This window comes from Neovison vison, chromosome 8, assembly GCF_020171115.1.
Source record: "Neovison vison isolate M4711 chromosome 8, ASM_NN_V1, whole genome shotgun sequence".
NCBI lineage: Eukaryota > Metazoa > Chordata > Mammalia > Carnivora > Mustelidae > Neogale > Neogale vison.
The window spans coordinates 77,719,047-77,742,877 of record NC_058098.1 but is presented as its reverse complement, the minus strand read 5'-3'; the positions used below and the strand labels follow the sequence as shown (position 1 = coordinate 77,742,877).

Sequence of the window (23,831 nt, the reverse complement as noted above, 5' to 3'; positions counted from 1 at the left end):
CTGGTTAGACAGCCAACTCTGGCTTCTGGTCTAGCGAAAGAGAAAACGCAGCCCTTTCTTTAGTTCCCTGAAAGGCTGGGGGACAAGGCTCACGTATAGGGTGACAGGGAGTTTTCTGAATAGGCTAGATAAGCTTCCAGGCTCTCCAGGTGAGTCCAGGCTTCCTGATTTGATGCCCTACAAAGGTCCCCTGAAAGTTTTGTGTCTGTGCCTTGGCAGGCACTCTTTATGGTGGTGGGGGGCGCAGAATGGTGGCCCAGGGGTTTGCTTTGATTCCCACAAACACCACTGGGCCTGGCAGAGCAGAATATCCAGGCAAATGCCATGCTCCTTCTGTTGCCTGGTGCTTGCCCTACAAGGTTTCTACATTATTTGCATTTTTTTTCAACAACCAGATACTGTTCTGGGTTTATAGTCTTTTTCTTCTTTTCATCTCATCTTCCCTGACAAAGAGCAGCGGCTGATTAAGATCAGATCAGTTATTAATGCAATTTGACATGCACAAGTACTGTTGGCAGCTCTTCTGTGCCAGGTGCGGTGCTGGGGGGGGGTGGGACACAAGAGTAAGAAGCTGTGGGTCCCTTTCTCTACGTCCCCTGATTCTAGGTTCCCTGACCTCTCTCTCTAAAGCTCATCAGTTGCAAACATCGGATTAATTGTCCTAAAATACCATAACCCCTCCTTACTCCAGAACATTCACTGAATTTCACTGCCTGTGGGATGAAGCTCAAATTCCTATGCTGGCATAGTTACCCCCACTCACACAAGCCCTGTGCCCCTTGGTCCAGCTGAATTTCTATTTAGCCCACTTATCATGAGCTTTCCTATCTTTATGATTTTGCTTTTTGAAATCTCTCTTGCCTAGAGAGCCCTTCTCTTCCTCTCTTCACGGCCTCCTCCCACCCCCATGTGACCCCCAGAAGCTGCAGGTGTGGCATGTGACTCCTCATCCTGGTGGACATTGAGTCAAACAGGGCTAGTCAGATTGTTTCTCCCGGGAATTTAGAATTGAGGACACTGCTAGGTTTGGCTGTCTAAGTGAGGAGATATAAGCTCAGGGGCTTGGTCATACCCATCATCTACCAAAATAGTTCAAGAAGTCTGCATAAAAAGGGAAGGATGCATCAGACACACAGGGCCCTGACGGGCAGGAAGAAGCACCATTTTGGTTTATGATGGCTTCTCAGCTTCCGGATGCTGTCTTTTCCTAAAGCTCAGCTGCATCTTCTGACCTGTGCTCTGTTCCATGATAAATCCCTCCAATTAGTTCTCCTTTTCCAATAAAAAACAATTTAATATGGATTCTTCTGTCCTTAGTGAGTTCACAGTGTGCTAGGAGGGAGAGATGAGTGAGAAATAATGGTGATAGCATGTGTGACAAGGACTGTGGATAAGGGGCGTGTGTGTGAGGGAGTGTAGGAGGGTTTAGGATGAGGAGAATTAGGAAGATCGCACATAGGACATGCCAGAGAAGAGCTTGGAAGTCCAAGGTGTGGGGAGGGGAGAAGAGGCGCCTTCTAAAACATAGGAGCCTGAGGGTCACCCCAGTGTTAGAGAACATTAAGTAACGGGTTTGGGAGCTGGAGATTTGAAGTATGGTGGCAAATCACAGGTACTGAACCTGGAAGAGGGTCCTGGTTGAGGTTTTGAAACCACGCACTTGAATCCCCCAGGGAAGTATGGGAAACTTCTGGGTCTTAAAGCTGTTGCATTTTAGAGTGTGAACGCTGTGGGAACCAAGACGTGTGTCAGAAAGGGAGGGGACTCTGCAGGCAGAAACAACAGCTAGGAGGCTCCTCTTAGAAAAGAGCAGGTCCACAGAGTGGCAATCCTCAAGTAGGAACAACCAAGTTCAAATCTCTGCTTCCTGGCTTGGAGAACTTGGGCATGGGGCCTAATCAGTTGCTTAACTTCTGGGAACTGGTGTTCTCATCTGTGAAATGGAAATAACACTACTACCTTCCTCCCAGGTAGGAGACGTGCATGAAATACGTCTCGGGAAGTACATACACAGTCCCCGGCTCACTGCAAGAGCTCACGCTACATCAGAGATGCTAATAAGCCCCCTCTTCCCCTTTGTGTCTCTTCTCCCCTGAGGGGGACTGAGGTCTGATGTAAGGGAGTCAGGTTTGAAGGACATGGGACATTTGCAAGTTAGTATTGACAAGACCTGGTGACAGGGCTGAAGAAACATGACCCAGGGGGTGAGAGTCCCTGGGATCAGGGCCACAGTGCCATGCAGGAGGGAAAGAGACAAGAGTGACCCAGCAGGTCCATATTCAGGTTTACTAGAAGGTAAACGCAGATGGTGATGTCCACCAGGCAGGCCTTACAACACTGATATCAGATTAAAAATAAAAGTTTAACCTCCTTACCTCAACCAGTTTCTTTTTTTTGGTGATATTGTTCTTCTGGAGTTTCTCAGGCTGGGGCGCTGCTCTGCTAACTGGCGGTCTGGAACAGAGAGTAACGACAAAACAACCCCAAAACATGGTGTTGAACAAAAGGCAGGAAGGCTGCCCCTCCAGTGAGCTCAGCTAAGGCCAGTGCCAGGGTCCCCTCCTCCTTCCCCCACTCAGTAGACCCTCCACCTGGGTTTTCTGTGTCCTGCTCCCTCCTTTGCTCCCCGAGAAATGATAGATTCTGACATTTGGGGTACCACACAATGGGGCCTGGATTTAGAGGCACTGGGGTGGGCTTCCCCACACCTAAAGCATCGTAGTCCGGAATTAGGCTTTCTACCTCCAGGGAGCCAAGAAGAGCACAGGAGCCAGAGGGGCTGATTTTCAAATGAAAGAGGAGCCTAAGAACGAAAAGGAAGAGGCTTTGCTTCCTGAACCCCCTGGCCATTCTCCAGGCAGCGATGCACCTATGTTGTTCAGAATTAGGTGGTCAGAGATCATGGCCTGGTGTGAGGTGGGACTCACAGTCAGGCTTGGGAATGGGCCCAGACGGCTGAGTGCCCAGGTCATTCTCGATACATAAAAGGACAAGTGAGAAGTACAGAGGTAGAAGGCAGAAAGAACCCGCACTTGGCCCTCTACTTCAGGGTTATGGCTTATACCTTAAACTGCTACCATCATCCCAAAGTTTGCCTTTCCCCCCTCAGTTATGGCTCTGGGCCTCCAAATTTAGTGAAAGAGATTTTATGATGGGATAGGCTGTCCACTCTTACGCAAGCAGACCAACATTTTGTAATGTGGGGTTCCCTTAAATCAGACTTCTTGGGGTGAGGAAATGGGGAGGGGAGAAGCCTGTCGCAGCTCCCGCCACAGGTTCCAAATCTACCAGTTACTGCTCATGGGCTATGCAAAGAGAAAAGATTACCTTGATCCCCTTGGAAGCAGCAAACAAAGCCAAGTGAGAAACTTAGTACAGTTTAGAGCCGCATTAGCAATCGCCTCATTCATGCACAAGCATTATCTGAGTGAACAGACATTCCTGTGTGGCACAAACCATGCTTCCCGGGCATGCCAGCAAAAACTAAAACAGAAATGAAAGAGTGCACCAGTCTACAAATTCAGAAAGCTCATACCCTGGCGTCTCTGGGCAAACTCTGCACTAAAGCGCCTACAGAATAGGGAGAAAAAAGGAAGCCTTGTCAATGCTTCCCGCACACTCTCTGTGACTTTGCGAATGCGCCCAGGGACTCAGCTTGGGTGAGAGTGTGCTGGGGGAAAACTTGTGCTCAGAAACACAATCACATCCTTCTGGATGTCGTGGGGAGTTCTGCACAAAGGACGCTTTGTTTCCGAATCGAGTTCGACTCATAATTTAGCCTAATAATTCCCAGGGTTTCTTGGTAGGGCCGCTTGCCTGCTGGAACGGCTTGCATTTTTGTACTGGGGCAAAACAAGTTACCTTTATTTTCTGAGAAACTCTTCAATCAAAACAGGTTATGTAATCATAAGTGATAATTGGACCAAATGGTATTATTATCTGCGCTGAAGAATAGGGAGCGAGCACATCTCTGCACAACGACACCCCCGGCTGATGTCATTTGCTGCCAAATTGAGCAAAACGGGGAGGCTGGGGGCACGCCAGTTCTCGCAATTAGACACTTCCTTCACATTAATTATCACTTCCCAGGACATCTGCTCTTTCTTCTGTTTTAGTGGGACTTTCAAATGAAATCCGTGGGTTTCTTCTTTCACCTAAGAATGTTTGTGTGTGACAGAAGCAAGCCGAGGTCTGAGATGGGAGCAGGAGGACGCTGGGGCTGCAGCGGGATTCAAAGGCAGAACTTGTGATTGAACGCAGGGCTCGTTTTTGGGGTACACACAGGTTGTATAATATGCTCCATATTATACAGTGTATACGGAGTAGGCATACAAGCACAGACACTGCGCATTTATATATACACGAGCTTGTATATATATATAACATAGAGGCAATCCGATGCTGTTTTTCACCTTGACTTTCAGTTAAAAACTGAAAAGTAAAGCAATCTCAGAATGTTTCTTTCTTATTTCACAAGCATATGGTTATAGCTGTATTGCTTCACAACTGAAGATGAGGGGGCAAAAGGAAGAAACCTGCATGTTGGCAAATTCAGCGGATTGTAAGTATAGACCCTTGGCGGCTGTGTATTCTGCATGAACGCTTAGTACTGGATGCTCATCGAACACCTGGGCTTTTCCAGAGTGCTGCGAATACTTACTTGACAATTCCCTGCCTCCAAAGGAAAGCAAGTTAAAACACAATACAAGCATTAAAGGCTTCTTTCCAGGCATCTATAAACAGTGTTCGTAACATCAGACGTGGGAGGAACTGCCAAAAATCTCAAACGCAGCCAAAGGCTGGAGGTTTGGCATTCTTCAGCAGATCTAAATCCTTCCAGATTCAGATTCCATCGGAAATGTGACTCTGAAAAGCTTTGCTGAGGTGGGAAAGAGTAGGGTGCATGAGAACATTCACTCACTTTTCAGTCCAATAAACTCTTTAGAGCTGGCTGTCCCAGCTGGCGCTCAGGACGGGAGAGCCAGGAAGGGAGTGAGTACAGAGAGCAGACACAGGGAGGGGAAGAGCCTGTGGGGAGTGGGGCAGGTGGCGGGATCCCAGAGGGGCAGAGAAGAGACACAAAGGGACCTCTGGGGGCAAGTGGAACTTCGAAGTCACTCAGAGAAACAAAGAAGAGTTTCCACTGGCAACAAACTTGAGGGAGACTGACAAAAGAGCAAACAAATTAATCAGGAGAGGGGACGATGGACAGGCTTGAGCTCTGAGAGAGCAGAAGAGAAGCTTTGTTGAGGAAGAGAGAACACTGGCAAGAACCCAAGGAGAGGCCTGTGGCCTCGAGCACCTGCCTGGGTGTTATGTATTGAGGCAGCAATGTTCTTGTTCGGCCCTGGGGGTGCAGGCTGCAACCCCCATCCATGCCGATGGGTAGTCCCTACGCACAGGCCTGTGACCTCCATGGAAATGGCACATTTGGGCAGCGAAGGACCATGAGACGGTCAATCAGTACTACAATCCTGTCATCTGGTAGCTTGGCTGCCAAAGAGAAAGCTTAGGCTCACTTGGAGATGTATGGGATTTTCCTGACACAAGATCTCACCCCACGGAGAGCCCCCCAGAGGTGGCCGGGGCAGTGTTTGCCCCTCCTTACCCCCTCCACCACCGGGTGCTGCTAGAGCAGAGCACATGGTGACCTGAGGTGTGCAGGAGAGGGCTCTGAACCAAGGCTCTCAGGGAGGCGTCTGAAATGACAGAAGATGGGAGGAAAATCAGTCGCACACACCCCCCCTCCCGCCCTGGATGAGCACAACATGACAGCCAACTGGGGAGTGAGGCTCAGAAAGCCGGGAAGAAACAAAGTTGTTGCAAACAGCTGCTATAAAGAGAGGTGTGGGTGTGGAGAAAAATCAGCTACATTTAGCCAAGTAATGCAAGTTTGGAATTGTTTTCAGTGTTGTTCATCAGACAATGTTCAAAGGGTCCTTGGAGGAACATAGCTTTCTTCAGATTCCAAGATGTGCCATAAAACGGTCCAAGAGTTTTTGAAATGTCTTCGGAAACTAAATTACTTTTGGTCCTTTTTGGTGGGAACCAGCAGATGATCTGCAAGCCGTTCAGCATCGTCCTCCAACGAGATCTATCAGTCCACGTGTGGCCTTCGGGTACTCACGCTAAATTGTGTTTGCACCTATGCATTTTTCTGGGAGAAATGAGGCATATCTTTAGCATATTTTCAAAGACATATGCGATTTGAGAGAGAGAGAGAGATTAAGAACCACGCTCTCAGATAAATCCAGATTGAGGAAAATTCTACAAAGCCATGGGAGCTCTCCGTTATCAAAATAAAAGGAGATGGATTCTGTTAAATATGTTCCTCTGGCTTCCAGAACCACCTGTAGAGCTGTTCAGTGGTGACCTGGAGTGGAAGGGAGAGAGTCCGACAGGAGAATTATGGGATGCCCTGAGGGAAGCCGGCCAACTTCAAAATGCTTTGGAATGAAGACTGTAACACAGTTCCTCTTCCTCTGCCTTTTTTTTTTTTTTTAAAACAAAAGTAGGGATAAAATCCCAATTTATTTGGGTGAAAAATGGAGGGCATAAAGAATAGAAAGGAGGGAACTGTGAGTAAAGTGGGCAGACTATTGAAGAGGCCACTCCCACAATCCAAGGGAAGGATGATGAAGACCTAGACTAAAGCAGTGGTTGCAGAGAAGGAAACAAGGGGAAGTTTAAAGAAATACTGGCAAAGTAGACTTCAAGAACGTTTTAAGTGTTTAGTCTAGGGGTTGAAGGAGGAAGAACAATTCAAGTGGAACACCAGTTTTCTGCCTGGGCACCTGGGTGGATGGTGGTACCAATGACTGAGCCAAGAGGAGAAGAGTCATGACAAAAGATGATGAGCTCCCATGTGGCATGTTAAACTTTGGACATCTGTGGGCCGAAGCTTAAAAGAGAGGTGGGACTCAGAGATCCCTCAGCCAATGGGTGGAATACATGAAATTATCATGAAGAGAGTGGGAAGCCTGAGGACCAATAGCATGTGAATGGCTAGAAGGGGGGGGCCAGACATGGGACACCGAGAAGAAATGATTGAAGAGGTAGGAGGAGGGCCAGGAAAGATGGTTTCTAAAAAGTAAATGAGAGAAGAATGGCTATAACTTCACTACCCAACATAGTATCCAAATTAAGACATGGCCACTTGCATCGCATCCAAATTAAGACATGCTATAACCATAAAATAAACACCCCGTTTTGAAGACCTAGTAAAAATAATTTTTAAAAAGAAAACAAAGTGACTCATTAATAATTTTTACGATTACATGTGGACTAATATTTTTAACATACTGGGTTAAATAAAATACATTATTAAAATTAGTTTCACCATCTCTCTTAACTTTTTAAATGTGATTAGTAAAAAAAAAAAATCACCTATGTGGTTTGCATTGTATTTTTACTGCACAATGCTACTCTAGAAGAAACACGTTCTTCCTTTTAACAAGACAAAGAGGAAGGTAGGGGCAGGGATATGTATGTAAGTGTCTAAGATCAGTCAGAAGATTTACTTATTTCCCAAACAGAGTTTGGTGGGGAGACTAGAATGCATTTCTTGGCTGAGGACATGGATCTAGTTTGGGGGGAGTGGCATAAGAGATACAGGAGAGAAAGGCAATGATCAGGGAGCACGGATGGCTGGGAGGCTGAGGTCGAAGCACCAGCTGAGGGACCAGCCTTGAATAGAAAGAGGAACGTTATCCCTCTGAGAAGAAAGGAAGTGAACGGTTTACATGGGATGAAGGATGGGAAGCAAAACAGAGGAGAGAAAAAGAAGTGCCAAGATGGAGCTTATGCCCAGTAGCTTCTGTTTTCTCCATGAAGTAGGGTAGAAAAGCCATGTACCAAGAGTGGAGGGTGTGGGCAGGAGAATGAGTAAAGGACAGAATTGTCTTTGACTATGGAGTGGCTGGCAGAGGGAGCCAACCAAAGACAAGACTGAACATGAAGGAGCAGTGGAGAGGGCCTCAGTGCCCCTGGCAACATGAACTCTGGTGAGGGCAATCTGAGCTAGTGTGATTTTCTAGTCAGAAGAATGGAGGTATGTGCTGTAGGGGAAATACAGGAGTGAAGAACCAAGAAGCTGGTAAAGGGGTATTCAGGCAGACAAAACAATGAAGCCAGGAAGAGCTGATGAACCTAGAAAAAAATGGAGGTATTAAGGCATCTAGGATGCTTTAATGAGGATTAAGATTAGGATTACTGGGAATGAGAAATCTAGAGGGGAGAAGTTTAAGTCACTGATGGAGAGGGGAGCTACTAGTGATTCTGTACCCTATGGCTGGCAAGAGCCGAGGTTAGTCAGTCAACCGTTAGTGGAACTCCTCTGAGACAGGAAGCTGGTAACTGACAAGGACAGGAAAGGGGAAAAGATGGCAGAGTATGACGGAAACTTCAAAGGAGGGGGTGGGGCTGGTTAAAGAGTGAGCCAATATGCTTTACAAACACCTACAAAACACCAGAGCCCCCCATACTTTACAGTCAGGGATGCTGTTTCAAGGGGCACGAATCATGCACCCCAATAACTGCTTCTGAGAACACCTCCCCAGGTGCCATATCACAACCACACCCCAACAGAAAAAGGGAGGGTTACAAGCCTGGTAGTGCCATTCCCTCCACGTGGAGATCTGAGAGATGCTCAGGGATTTGACAGAAATAGCTGCACCCTACCCCTGCCCCTGTCCTGTAAGGGACTCTCCGTCTCCTCAGAAAATCGCTCACCCACATGTGATGCGTTGTGTAGCTCCATGAGTCAACTGATTACAGTATAAGTAGGATTTCCTGGGCGTATTACTCTTTCAAAAAAATCACTCTACCTCTGCACATTTTTTAATGATAAAAAGTGAATAAACTATGCTCTAAAGAATGGCAGTTTTAATTTCTAAAATTATCAGTTATAGAGAAGTCATTATTTTGCTTCAAACAAGACAAAATCAAGAGAATTGAATAAGGGAAATCATTTCTGAAGGTAGCATTAAATTCCCTTAAAAAAAAAACAACAACCCAATTATTCAGCTTTCAGCAGAGTTATACAGGCAAGCCATAGGCCTCTGAAATTGTTAATTTTAGCATTCTGGGAATTTAATAGACACCATAACTTCACATCCTCTCACATTGTTAAAGAACAGGAAACTTGCTACCTTCTACCTACTCAGACCAGCCGGGAGTGCAGAACTCAGCAGAACTAAGGGGTGGAATAAAGAAAACTCAGCCTAGAGAGAAATGCCCTGGAAGAGTAGGGACACTCCTTGCCCTGTTTGCCCTGCACACATGCAATCGCTGTCCCTGTGTGAGGGCTGAGCCTGGCTTATACACAACACACAGGCAACAGCAAGTCTCCTAAGAACGAACTCTCAGGCTCTTTAAGGTCAATCCATTATCATAAATGGGATAGAAACGGAGAATTCGAGGCTCCTTCCCATTTATCAGAACAAGCTTCAAGATAGGATGTGGCGGGTTTGACAGATCTCCAAGTGGTAACTTCGAGGGTGAATTCAGAAGCACCTGTTAGCAAGACCGTCCATTCTTAGCAGCTCTTACAATCTGAGCTCACAAAGCAGCTACTGATCAGTGATGACAAAGGACCTCTGTGAGGCCAGGGGGAGCGAGGAAAGGGAAGTGCCAGGCTGTTTGTTCATTGATTTCCCCATGGAGGGGAGCACTGTCCTGATTCACCAAGCTTGTTGTGCCTCAGGCAAACTTGAAATGGGAATGACTGATTAAATACAGCTTAAAAAAAAAAAAATAAAAACCACAAACAAAAAAAACTGGTTTCTCTCGCTGAACATAGCAGAAAGGTTAGAAGAAAAATTTGACATTACCTAGAGATGATGGTTTCTTTCAATTCAGGGAAATCTAGCTAATCTTTGCAATATTTTTACACTTTGCCACTTGTGAGCATGTTCTTTGTTTCACTGTAAATCTGTGGACAAAGCAACTTTGGATGAAAAATAGGTGTGATGGCTACAATAACACAGACTTTTCTTTTCCAATTCTTTTTGCCTTGGGTTATTTAAATAGTTGTAAACAAACAGACATTTAATTCCTAATGGACAGACGGTAAGAAGATAAAAATCTTTAACTGAGAGAGCAATCCCATACCAGGTTCTACATGGGTCACACCGTGCCCACCAAAGATGAGACCACCCATGGAGGCTAACAAAATGAAGGTAACCGTGGTTGCTGACCAAGAATGAATCTGTGGACATTTTGAGGACAGATGAATATATTTCAATATTAAGAGAAGCAGGCTCAGTAAATTCACCCATTCATCTACTCATTGGAAAATAGTTGTTTACTATGTACTGTATGCACAGCACTACGTCAGGCACACAGGGAGAACCGGGACAGCACAGTGCTGACCCTTGAGGCACTAAGAGACTCACAACAAAGCTGACGATCCAGTGGAACTTAACTATCTTGATACCATGAACCAAGATAGTCAGGACCCAAGGATTAAAGGTGGCTGTTAATTTGGGGCTGAAACAAAAACCAAGTTCCTTTAATGTTTCTTTTATAAATCCATGGTGTATAGTTTTCTTTTTTAAATTTAATTTAATTTTATTTATTTATTTGACAGAGATCACAAGTAGGCAGAGAGTCAGGCAGAGAGAGAGGAGGAAGCAGGCTCCCTGCTGAGCAGAGAGCCCGATGTGGGACTCGATCCCAGAGTCCTGGGATCATGACCTGAGCCAAAGGCAGAGGCTTTAACCCACTGAGCCACCCAGGCATCCCAGGTGTATAGTTTTCTTTATAGGATTTTCTTTTTGCCTGAGTTCATAAATCTGGATAAACCAAATCAGAAGAGATAGGATAAAGTAGGAGAAGATCAATTTTAAGGCCTTCCCCATTCAGCTGTAAGCCCAACTTAGGAAAAGTTTTGCAAAACCCTAGAGCTAGAGTGCAAGCTTGAGGTCATTTGGTGCTGGGACCCAACTGTTCAGAGATGAAGAAACCAACATTTATAAAGGGCTCAGAATCTGCTTCTAATTGTGGATTGGTAAAAGCTTCTTGGTTTCCCAAGGAGCATATGGCATAGATTGATGGTTAAAAATGTACCAGAGGGACTAAAATATTCATGTAGGAGTATACACAGACTCCTCCTTCATAATCCCCTGCTAAGAATAACCCTGGCAATGTTGCCCCAGCATCTCCTCATACTGGGAGCTAAGATGGATGAAGGGTGACATAACTTTGCACACCATGGAGGACTGGGAGAGGGATTCTGCTCAGGACAAGTATGCCCCTCATACATGTTTCAGGGTGCCCAAACTGCCCTCTTCATAGTGGAACTCTACTGAGATGGGAAGGAGAGTATCACCCTTCAGGATCCTGATTTACTTATAGGTCCCCAAGTGGGGTTACTGAGAGATCCTGAGATGTTGATGGCTGGGGTCAGTCAAATGTGGGTGAGTAGTGCAGGGCACCACTGGTGCCTGGGAACAAGTCCCTGTATGTGGGGACTCCTGGAGGCACCATTCATCCATCCACACGGAAGGAAGCTCACAGCACATATGAATGAGCAATGACCAGAGGAGCCTGGTCCCCTGGATCACCCATGTCACACAGTCCTTGCCAGAAAAAGGGGATAGTTAGTCTCCGTGCCACAGAGACTAGGATTAAGGGCTGTTGTTTGGAATTGCCTAAAGGCAGAAGCCGGGGGGAAACTGACATGAGAGCTAGAAAATTGGCCAGGGGTGCCAAATTCTTAGAGGAAGAAATTTCCAAACTGGATTATGGATATAATGACAAGATGCCAACAAGATCTCAGACTTTGATACCTAGCCCATGGATATCAGTGACTAGAAATGAACCTAAACCTTGTTAAATTGTTAAGGAGTTTATTCACTCAATCAATAATCATTTTCTGAGTCCTGGCACTGTTATCAGATTCAGAGAAAAGGTACTGTATCAGAAATTTTGCTTTCACAGAGTTGACATCCTAGCTGCGGGAGAGTGGCTTTATGAGAATCTCCAAATCTGGCAAACAACAAGGGCCTGTGATTGCTCACCTCCTAAGGCCTCTAACAACAGAAGTGGGATTATAGAGCAAAGCCCCAAAAGGCCATCCTCTATGAAGCCAATCCCAGACTTGGCAAAAGAGAATAAGGACAAACAAAGAAGAATTTGGCAAGCACAACAGGTAGAGGAGAAGGATGACCAAGGACCCTATCCCACTGTGCTGGAGATAACCTCACACAACCTGAAGGATGGCATGCTGAGGCAAGATTCTGGTCAAGCCAAAATCAGTTTCGCTAAGCTCATGGGAACATGTTGCAGTGTGTGAGAGTTGTTTTAGAGTGGCTATACCTTCTGAGCTGGCAGGCAGGCATATAGTCAGACGATCCTAAACACTTGGGTTTGTGTTTGGGGAGGATACAGACTGTTAAAAGATATAAAATAAGACCTCAGGAGAACAGTAAGGGGAGCCTCTTCTGTTTGGAAAAAGTTCTCATAAGTATGGGTGTCTGTTTCATTGGGGTACTCTGGGGACTTGTGAAACCTTACCACTGGCTAAGGAAATGCTGTTAGTTCCTGCCTATGTAACCACGCTGATAGCTTGCCAATACTCCAAAATTAAAGAAGCTTTACATCTCTCACTTTTGTATTGTCATCTTTCCATTGTCGACACCACTGTCCTATTGTGATGACCAAGCAGATTGCTGTCAGAGTGAGATTAGTGCAAAGGACTCCTGCAGGCCCTTGCCAGAATGCAACCAGCCACTTTCCAGACAAACACTGGACACCTATTGAGGTTTTAGATGTAAAAAGATGCCCCATGGGAGGAGCTGAATGTCGCTTTGACTTTCACTAAGTCAACCCTTGTTGTAAAAGTTAGAGACTCCAGAATCAAAAAACAAGGGGAATTTAAAGATGCCAAAAGTTTCAAATGTTGGAGGTAATGGTAATAGCACAGTTGATATAAAATCCTGTCATTAACTAACCTTTGCTATAAAAAATGGCCAAAAATGGAAAATAATTTCAAATTAAAAATTTTAACTGTGGTGATTTCTACTTTAAAATATGTGAATTATCCCAACTAAGAAGAGCCAAAGATGAAGTAGCTTTACTAGTGAAATTTACCAAACATTTGAAGAAGAATTAACATGAATTCTTCGTCAACTCTTCTAAAAAAATCAAAAAGAGGGAGCACTCCCAAACTCATTTTACAAGGCCAATATTATCCTGATACCAAACCTGATACCAAAGGACACTGCTGTAAAATAATAGGCCAATATCTCTAATGAATATAGATGCCAAAATTCTCAATAAAATACCAAAAACCTTTACTCAGCAGCACACTGAAAAGATCATTCACTATCACCAAGCGGGATTTATTCTATGGATGCAGGGAAGGTTCAAAATACGCAGACTATCAAGGTGATACATCAAAACAGAATGAAAGAAAAGCATCATATGATCATCTCAATAGATGCAAAAAAGCATTTGACAAAATTCAACATCCAATCATGAGAAAAACTCTTAACAAATTAGGCATAGAAGGAACATATCTTAACATGATAAAGTTCATATAAAACAAGCTCACAGCTAACATCATACTCAGTGGCAAAAGGTTGAAAGCCTTTCCTCTGAGATCAGGACTAAGACAAGGGTGACAATTCTTACAACTCCTATTCAACATAGTACTGAAATCCCTAGTGAGAAACAATCAAGCTTGAAAAAGAAATAAAAGATATCAGAATTGGAAAGGAAGAAGTAAAACTGTTTCTATTGCAGAAGACATGATTATATAGAAAGAAAATAGTAAAGATTCTACCTGAAAACAGTTAGAACTAACTAAAGAATTTTGTAAAGTTGCAGGATACAAAATTAACATACAAAAACTCAGTAGCATTTCTATATGCTGACAACAAATTTTCTGAAAAAGATGTGAAAAAATCGATCCCATTTATAATAGCATCAAAAATAATGTACTTGGAAATTATTTTAACTACAGAGGTGAAAATCTCTAATCTCTGCTGGTAACTGTAAGATCTTGATGAAAGAAACTGATGAAGACAGAAAGAAATGGGAAGGTATCCCATGTTCATGGAATGGAAGAATTAATATTGCTAAAATGTCAATACCAACAAAATCCACCTATAGATTCAATGCAATCCCTATTTAAGATTCTAGCGGCTTTTGTTATTATTATTATTATTATTTTACAGAAGTAGGAAAAAAGACTCCTACAATTTGTATGGAACCACAAAAGACCCCTAATAATTATAGAAATCCTGAGAAAGAACAACAAAGCAGGAAGTATGACACGTCCTGATTTCAAGCTAAACTATAAAGCTACAGTCATTAAAACAGCATGGTACTGGCATAAAAACAAATAGACAATTGGAACAGAATCAAGAGCCCTGAAATAAACCCAAGCATACATGGTCAACCCAATATTTGACAAAGGAGCCAAGAATATTCAACTGAAAAAAGACAGTCTCTTCAATAGATGGTTCTGGGCTCATTGGATATTCACATGCAGAAGAAAGAAAATAGACCCATATCTGATTCCACTCTCAGAAATTAACTCAATGGATTAAAGACTTAAAAGTAAGACATGAAGCCTGGAAATTGCAAGAAGAAAACATAGCAACAAAGCTCCCTGACATGGGTCTTCGTGATGATTTTTTGGATACGACACCTAAAGCATAAGCAACAAACTAAAAAATAAACAACTGGGACTATAGCAAACTAAAAAGTTTCTGTGAAGCAAAAGAAACCATCCAAAAAGTGAAAAGACAACCTATGGAATGGGAAAAATGTTTGCAAACCATGTATCTGGTAAGCAGTTAATAATACACACGCATGTGCACACACACACACACACACCTCATACAATCCAGTAGCAAAGGGGAAAAAAAACCAAAAACCTTAAAAAATGGGCTAATGGCCTCAAGAGACATTTCTTCAAAAAAGATATAGGACAGACGAATGAAAAGATGCTGAACCTCACTAGCATGAGAGGAATGCAAATTAAAACCACAATGAGATATCATCTCACACCTGTTTGGCCATCATCAAGAAGACAAGATAGATAGTGGATGTGGAGAAAGGGAACACTTGTGCACTGTTGGTGGGAATGCAAATGGGTGCAGCCACTGTGGAAAACAGTATGGAGGTTCTTCAAGACATTAAAAATACAACTACCATATGATCCAGGAATCTCACATCTGGGAAATGTATCCAAAGGAAACAAGAACATGAACTTGAATAGATCTTTGCACCTCAATGTGTGCAGCACCATATCTGCAACAGCCAAGACACGGAAATAACCTAAGTGTCCCTCTAGGGCTAAAGATAAAGAAGATGTGGTACAAAAAGAGTAGAATATTAGCCATTAAAAACACAGGAAATCTGGCCATTGGCCATAGGTTGTCATTTGTATATGGAATCTAAAACAAATAACCAAACTTGCAGAAAAAGAGACAAACTTACGGTCACCAGAGGTGGAGGGGAAGGGTGAGGGGAACTGGAGCAAAGTGGTCAAAGGTACAAACTTCCAATTATAAGGTACAATATGCAAGTACTCGGGATGTGTGATATATAGGACAGAGAGTAAATCTTCAGAGTTCTCCTCTCAAAGACAGGTTTTTTCCTTCTTCTGCTTCTTCTTTTTTTTTTTTTTGTTGTTGTTGTTATGTTTCTATGAGAGGATGGAGGTTAGATGAAGCTACTGTGGTGATATATTTCACAATATACGTTACTCAAACCATTATGCTGTCAGCCTTAAATTTATACAGTGATGTCAATTATTTCTCGGTAAAACTGGGAAGAAGATAGAAAAAAAAGCTATATTGACATTTACCCACTACTGCGTGATAGGGAAATGAAGAAAACGTACGTGGGTTCTAAATATTTCCCCCAACAGTAGCTCAATCTCGTAATTCTTTATCACTTAGGACAAAAACACTAAGGATGATATTCAAATTTAAAAGTGATTTTCTAATTATATTGTGGATCCCTCTCTGGAAAACAGTTAGTATTTAAGTAAGACACAAGGCTAGCTTGATCCAAGTGTATAAAAAGCTTTGTTTCTTGAAACTTTACAATAGGATTAAGTCCATGTTGCAAAGCCAGGTCAAAGAGCAGATACCTAGCCTCCACACACCTAATCAAAGGAGCACTAGAACTATCAGTGTCATCAATTCTACCCTTAGGCATAATTCATCAGTAAACTACATTAAACTGGGGCTAAGGCAATACAATTTAGGGGATAATAACAAACTCTTCTACCTCAGACATTTTCTTAAAGGGAGAGATGAGCTTCCCAGTCAGAGACAGGCAGGAGAGGTGACAGCAAGCCCAGCATCCGGCTGAGGAAGGGGAGCCACGCTTTAGCTCACTGGGGGATTCTGATTGCTGGCCCTAAGTTATGCAGCTTCTGAGGGGAGAGGCAGGGGGAAGGGTTTGACCCTCTCCTTCTTCAACAGAAAGGTGGAAAACATAATGTCATGAAGATAGAAACAGAAAGGGTCAATTACCACATTCACTTCTCATCCCTGGACAGCCAGCCAACAGCTGCAAGCCTCAGCGCTACTAAGAAAAGGCCTTGAATAACAGACCGTTACCTCAGGAGCCGTGAGAACGCAGCCCCTGAGCTAACCTGTGTGCCCACTTAGAGAGATAGAAGTTACTGGATATTTATATACACAAAAATAGTTCACTTGGTACTTATTTTGTGTTTTTCATCACAGAGTTAGGTTTTTGTCTGAATGCACATTCCAACTAAATATATCAAATAAAAATCTCCATCTTTCCCATTCCCCATGCATCAGGGAAAGAGATGGGGACAAGTGTGTCAAACAGGAGACATTTCAACATCAACTAGGAACTACAGCCCAACCACATGAAATTTGGGAGACCAATGGCTGATCAGCTCAACTGGTCTTTACTAACAGACCACGTGCCACCTTTGGAGATATTATATATCCTATTTGTAAGTTACAAAAAGATGTCTTGGTGATCCACCTGTGTCACACTTACCTCATATCCAAAATTGGTATTGCACGGTAATTTAATCCATACAAAAAAATTGGGTATTGGCACTAGACATTTGTACAGCTCTAAGTTTCTAATTTGTTCTTTTTCTTCATGTGAAAATAAAATAAAAACCTCTGGAGATGGGCCAAAGATGTTCACATCTTATTTTTAAAGATGTGTGAAAATATAAAAATGTAATGTGAATATAAAACATCGATTTTAAAACATGACCATTCTCAGTGTACTAATGTTTTCTAGAAGTTAATTCTTCTGACACCCCTGGACAAGGGTGTAAAACTATGGCCCATCAAAACTGATCCATTTAAAATGGCGTAGAGCTTTAAATGTCTCTAATGATTCTTGATACTGATTTGGCCATATTTACTGGTATCTTGAAATGACTCTATATATCCAAAGGCATTTATAAATGATAGTAATTACTGTTCAACATTAAAATGGCCAGAGGTTCTTTTCTGTGATAATAATACCAGTTTCCATTAGAAAAACAAACAAACAAAATACGAAAGAAGTATGGGCAGGATATTTTCCACCCCTTCGTGTCTATTCCCCACCCTTCTCTGCTCCTGCTCTGAGCCCTTCATGGCCAGCCTCTGACGACTGCATCAACAGGCGCTCTTGCCCTTCAGCTTCTGACTGGCTTCAGCTTGAGAGGGGCGACAGTAGAAGAGGAGAGGGTCAGAGAAGAATGCAACTGGGGAATTTAATCCTCAGAGAGCTCCTTGCTGGGACTCTGGCCAGTGTCCTTTAACCGTCTCCCTCACGTATTACCTCCTTAAGGCTGTCTGCTCCCATGGCTAATGCTCCCCACATCTGGGGAGCCATCAACCTTGGGACATAAGAGTGGTGGAGGGGCTACCCCATCCCTGTTGTTTCTCTTAATCCAGCCCACACCTTGGTGACCAGTCCTTTCGTTAAACGTTAAACTCTCCCCAAATTACTTCCTTTTCAGAGTGCTTTTGCTTTCCTGTGAGGGCCACAACTGACAGAAAGCTTAGGTCACACCTGAAAGACTAAGGTTACACCACTCATGGTACACTAATTCTAAGAAATTCTATCTAACATAATGGGTGCCCTATATTTTACATTCTTTGAAGCCAACCTCAGACAGCCAGAGTCAAGAATCAAAACCAGAAAAGGAAAAGAAAGCTTTCTCATCTTTTAGATGACACGATCCAATATAATCTTTAGAACTACAATAAATATAATACGGCACATCAAAGCATGACAAAGGCCCTATTAAAACAAGGCAAAAAAGAGTTAAATTTAAAATATCAGTATACTTCATGATCTTTATGCTTTTTTTTTCTTTTTCTATTTTAGGTCTACAACAATTTAAGTTACCTCCAGTAGCTATGGGGAACTAATGTGCACTTATAGAAACCAGATTCCATGCTGGGACAGCAAAATCAGTGATGAGTATGGGACCGACCTCTTCTCAAAAACAAGGACAATTTTGGAAGTACACAATGGTACTGTGAAGAAGTCACATATACCAACCCAAAGAAAGGTCTGCTAAAGGCCACACAGTGACAATTTAAACATTAAACAATGACAACAATAACACCACCAGGATTGGCTGCACATAAAATGGTTCTACTTCTGCCTCAAGAGAAAAATAAAGCCTTTAAAAAGGAATATATACCAACAGCAACCAATTAACCAGTGCTCAGTTGATCATCAAAAAAAAGGGGGACAGAAAGAATGAAAAATGATTTTTCAAAAGAAAAAAGTGCTTTGTTTCACTAATATGACTTAGAGTATCCAAGTAGTTAGCAGTCTGAAATGTCAAAAGTCCTTTCCCTGCTAAGTTGATGCTATGTAATGCCAACTCTTAGGCCAGAGGGTAAAGGACAAAAATGGAATTAGACGAACCTAAAAGCTTGGGCCTTCTCAGGGATGTCTCTTAAAGTTGACCTTTCCTCCCTGTCTCACTGCGTGTACTGGTCATTGAGTGACCAAGCACAGAGCCAGAGTTTCTGGAAGAGACTGGGTGGAGTCTGGGCAGAATGGCAGGGGCGGAGAAAGGGTAAGGATTCAATTCTTCTGCAGGAGTGACACAAGAGTTTCTGGTACCTGGCAGAAACTTTACCCCACAGGAGCCTCGCTTATGTTCCAGGAGGAATCTGAAAGACTAGGGGAAGCTGGTTCCTTTAGAAGATAGCGTGCTACCTCCTACTCTGTATATATCTTTAGCTATATACAGAGTAACTTTTGTCATAACAAACACAAGCTTTATATCCTCTGACTGTTGACTTCTTCTAACATTCATATTATTGTAGAGCTGTACAAAGCATGCACATGGCAAAGGCAGGAGTCCGTGACTGTTCCAGCCAGCTGAGGATTATAGAGACGTGGACCACAGACAAAACACAGAGACCCCTGCGTTTTGTGTCTCTCTCTCTCCCCTTCCAAGTGGCGGTTTAAAAAACTATCCTCGTTCTGTCCTCTCCTCACCACTGTCTCTTTGGCATGCTAGGGTGGTCAACATTACTGTTAGTCACAGGACTATGAAGAGCTTCGTCTGAACCTGGAGAAGACTTCATAGCTCCCCGAGATCCTGGATGTGGGGCTGGACACAGTAACTGATTGAAACTCTTTGGGAGGGGCTCACTGTATTTTCAATCATTTATGTGGGATAGTTTAAATTGCAGTATTTTAAGAGTGTGTATATGATAAGAAAAAGGTGATGGGCAGTAGACACCTCCTGTTGTGGGCTCATACAGAAATCCAATTCTGTTAACCACCTTGGACGTTTACTTCTGGTAGAGGTGATCACACTGCTCATTTATGGGTGGGATGTGACTACTTACTAAACAGCCAATAAAAGGCTCATATTTTACAGATCACCGGTGATTGGTTCAAGGGTGGTCATGTGACCCACCAGAGCCAATAGTACATCATCAAACATTTGTAAGGACTTGTCAGTCAGAGGCAGTTCTTTCCTGCTGGACTCTAAGCTTCAGGCACTGCAGTCATTTTGCTACTTGAATTGCAATAACCAGAGAAAGCACAACTGAGCTATGGGGAGAGAACAGCAAGATCTGAGTTTCCCTATCACATGACACCTAAAGTCACCCTACCCCTGGATATTCGGATGTGTCAGCCAATAGGTTCCTTTTGCTTAGGCCAGTGTGGGCTGGGTGACCTCCCTGAAACTGAAAGTCATCCCTTATAAATTAGAAAACAACATATCAACTTGGTGTGACCTTGGTAAAGTGGTGCAAGAAACTTCTAGTTCAATTATCTACTAGGGTAAATTGAAATTCAATTGGCCACCCGTGTGTGACCTAGCATGACTGTGCAGTTTTCTCTGTGTGTTGCAATCTCATTGGCCACCTGTGTGTAGCCAGGCTCAACCACATGGCCTTTGCTCTATAAAAGTTAGTCTGTGAGGCTGGGAGGGGTCGCCTCTTTGTAAGAGATGGCCCAACCGGTCGGTTTGATTCTCGATGCTTGGCACGAAATAAAGCTTTGCCTGACCTTCGCTCTGTATCAGTCTCGCTCCTTTGATTATGTACCTAACATCTTATAGGCAACTCTAGTAGTCTGGTGCTGAGCAAATTTCAGGGATTTTGTCACCTGATGAATTCAGGAGAACTGATTAGTGTTTTGTATCTTAAATTGCTCTGAAAACCAGCCTTCCCCTCCTGTTTTTTCTTTCCAAAACAGAGCTGACATTAAGCGTATTTATTAAGGAATAATTTTAAGTTTGCAGGCAAATGAAGCAGCCATAATATTGAGAAAACAGGGCAAAGTAGAAACGAGGCCAAAAGTTGAAAGTGAGGGGGTGTGTCAGGGTGAAGGTGGGAACTTGAGAAGCAGGAGAGGTTTAGAAAGGTTGCTAAAGACCAGAGCTGGAGTCAGCAGAGGTTGAACGAGAGCACTATGGGGCAGCCCTGAGTGTGCTGGTGAGCTCTAAAAGCATAGGTTCCCCCAACTGGAAAAGGCTTAAAAGTCTTCCTGACTTTCCTCAGCCCCATGCCACACATGGCAGGTGAGCAGCAGGATTACTCAAGACTACCCAAGGCTGGGTTCTGGCTAGACCAGTGTGGTTAGGTGAAAGGGACTAGGCGCCCAGTGTGCCAGGGCAAAGTTGGAGTGGGGGACCCAGATACTTGATAAACACCTGGAAGGGATTTCATCTTTGGTAGGTATAATTCAGTATTCTTTTGAGAGCAATTACAAATTTCACTCCATTTTCCCACTTCTCAAAATACTGGAACTAGAGATCATGGACTGCTGAAGAATCCGAACTCCCGATGTGTTAGGAAATGTACAAAGAAGCACAATCCAAAGCCTTGCAGCTCTTTTAAAATCAGATAACGGGGTCTAATCAGAAACCATCTAGGATTACCTGTAAAGTGAGGAATTAAGAGACGCAGTTGCTTAAAAACTAACTGGTGCATAACTTGCCCCTGTCTACAAGGCACTGCTTTCACTATGATGAATCCTGTGCTCATCTCATGTTTCTAAAGTGGAAAAGGATTTAAATTGGAAGTAGAATTTTCTGAAACACTGGTAAAAGGCAAAACGAGTCCCTGCAGCAAGAGGTTGTTCCGCGCTCAAGCCTCTTGTGATTCTCCAGTACTTGTCTCCGGTTAGTCTCACTGGGGTGTCTTGTCCTGGGTGTTTAGAAAAAGCACCCAGGTATCTGCAGGTCTGTGTGGGAGGGAACAATGAAGGGCAGGTCAAGAAGAGCCTCTGTGTCTCTAATCAGGGTCAAAGGGAAGAGTGTCAGGACAGACAGTCCTGAAATATTGGCAGGGAGAAGCCAGGCACTGCCTGACGTCAGACTCTTTGTCTGAGGTCCCCAGCTTTTCTTTTTTTTTTTAATAGATTTTTTTTTTAAGATTTTATTTGACAGACAGAGATTACAAGTAGGCAGAGAGGCAGGCAGAGAGAGAAAGGAGGAGGCAGGCTCCCTGCTGAGCAGAGAGCCTGATGCGGGGCTCGATCCCAGGACCTGGGATCATGACCTGAGCCAAAGGCAGAGGCTTTAACCCACTGAGCCACCCAGGCGCCCTGTCCCTAGCTTTTCTATTTCTGCCTCTCTCTCTTCTGCTTGGGATGCTGGAGTTCACAGAGCCTGGTTCTTATCCCAGGTGAGGACTCAGACGAGATATTTGCCTAGCTTATTGTCAAGAGTCCTCCCCACCCCACTTTCCTTCTCTCATCCTCCTTTCTCACACAGTCTCTGAACATCCCACCTTGACTGTCATGCCCTTCTCTCTTCTGTAGTCCAGATGCTGTCTAGCATCCTATCTCTGAGGTTCAAGTTCCCCTAACATTACTGATGACAACTGGTGGAGACAGCTTGTTTTTGGTTCTGATTAGGATTTGCTCCCATGGATGCTGTTGATTCAGACACCATTTACTGCTCCTTCCTCGTTCATTCCTTCCTGATGTGGTCCAGCTTTGCTCCCAGCATGCCTTGCAGCTGTCATCCTGCTTTCTGGTTACAGCCCACTCTGGGAACTGAAGCTGTCAAGGCTTTTAAGTTACCAAGGATGTTGCTCTGTATAAAAAAGCCTTGATTATTCCTCTGGACCCTATATTTATCTCAAAAATGTTTTGTTCACTGCACTTTTGTTTTAAACTACACCCTGGTGTGAATTACTTTAAAATGCCAACAGAGTCCTGAAATGCCAACCCCTATATCTCTCAATACTATGCAGCATTTTTTTTCTTTTTGTATATATCAAAAAGTCAATCCCGTGGCTGCTAATATACTTATGACAAGTGCCCAAACTGATGTGGTGAGGTAACTTCCAAATTCTGGAGTTTTTAAGATTGAAAATGCTGAAAGGTCCTTTGTACCTCCCTTCTCACACCTTTTCCTAAATTGAACAGGAATGAGTATTTTTACAGGACTGCCCAAAGAGACCTTGTGACAAGTGGAAGTTCAGATGAGCCTCCGCTTAGGTGAGAAACCAACTGCAGTGTTTGGAGTTGGGAATTTGCTTAGATTTCTAAATCTTAGTGGCCGGCCTAAGTCTCAGCATGACAAAGCACTGGGTTGTAGACATCAGCCAGAAACAACCTTGGAATAATAGCCAAGTCAAGTCGTTTCGTAACAGTACACGACATTGGAAAGTTTGGGTAATTTTTCTCCCAAAAGACTGTTTAATTTAGACCAAATGTTTCTAGGGGCGGATTATTTAAGGGTGAGGCTTACTAAGGCACTTAGGTGCATATGGTTCTTTATTCTCAGTAGTAGGCCCTTTAAAATTATTTTCTCTTTGTGGCCTTAGAAGAACAATGTTGCAAGCAAGATAAACTATAATTTATAGACTACTGCAGAAAAATCTCTATAATTTTTTTAATCAAAAGAGAACTCTGAATCTTCCCAGTGACATTTAACAATGTGTTAAGATTCCAAATTTGTGTACAGCATCCCCTGTTTAACAAGCTTATTTTTTTAAAGATTTTTTTTTTAATTTATTTGACAGAGAGAGATCACAAGTAGGCAGAGAGTGAGAGAGAGGGAAGCAGGCTCCCTGCTGAGCAGAGAGCCTGATGCGGGGCTTGATCCCAGGATGCTGGGATCATGACCTGAGCTGAAGGTAGCAGCTTAACCCACTGAGCCACCCAGGCACCCGAACAAGCTTATTTTTAAAATAAGATTTTATTTATTTGACAGAGAGAGATCACAAGTAGGCAGAGAGGCAGGCAGAGAGAGGGTGGGGAAGCAGGCTCCCTGCCGAACAGAGAGCCCCAGTGTGGGGCTCAATCCTAGGACCCTGAGATCATGACCTGAGCTGAAGGCAGAGGCTTAAACCACTGACTCATCCAGGCACCCCTATCAAGCTTATTTT

The 23,831-nt window shown here is 43.5% G+C and overlaps 1 protein-coding gene across 2 annotated transcripts in view; it reads right to left on the bottom strand.

Annotated features, from left to right (window-relative positions):
* The window catches only part of EML6 (EMAP like 6), a 275,740-nt gene that overhangs the window by 18,701 nt on the left and 233,208 nt on the right, over nucleotides 1-23,831 (bottom strand). Inside the window, exons 28-30 of one of the 2 annotated variants that reach the window (XM_044263968.1) lie at nucleotides 3,536-3,570; nucleotides 3,328-3,336; nucleotides 2,376-2,454 (exon numbers count right to left, since the gene is read on the bottom strand). In XM_044263968.1, coding sequence (XP_044119903.1) covers nucleotides 2,376-2,454; nucleotides 3,328-3,336; nucleotides 3,536-3,570 — 123 coding nt within the window. The remainder of the gene's footprint in view (nucleotides 1-2,375; nucleotides 2,455-3,327; nucleotides 3,337-3,535; nucleotides 3,571-23,831) is intronic. The other variant, XM_044263967.1, reaches the window with a different exon arrangement.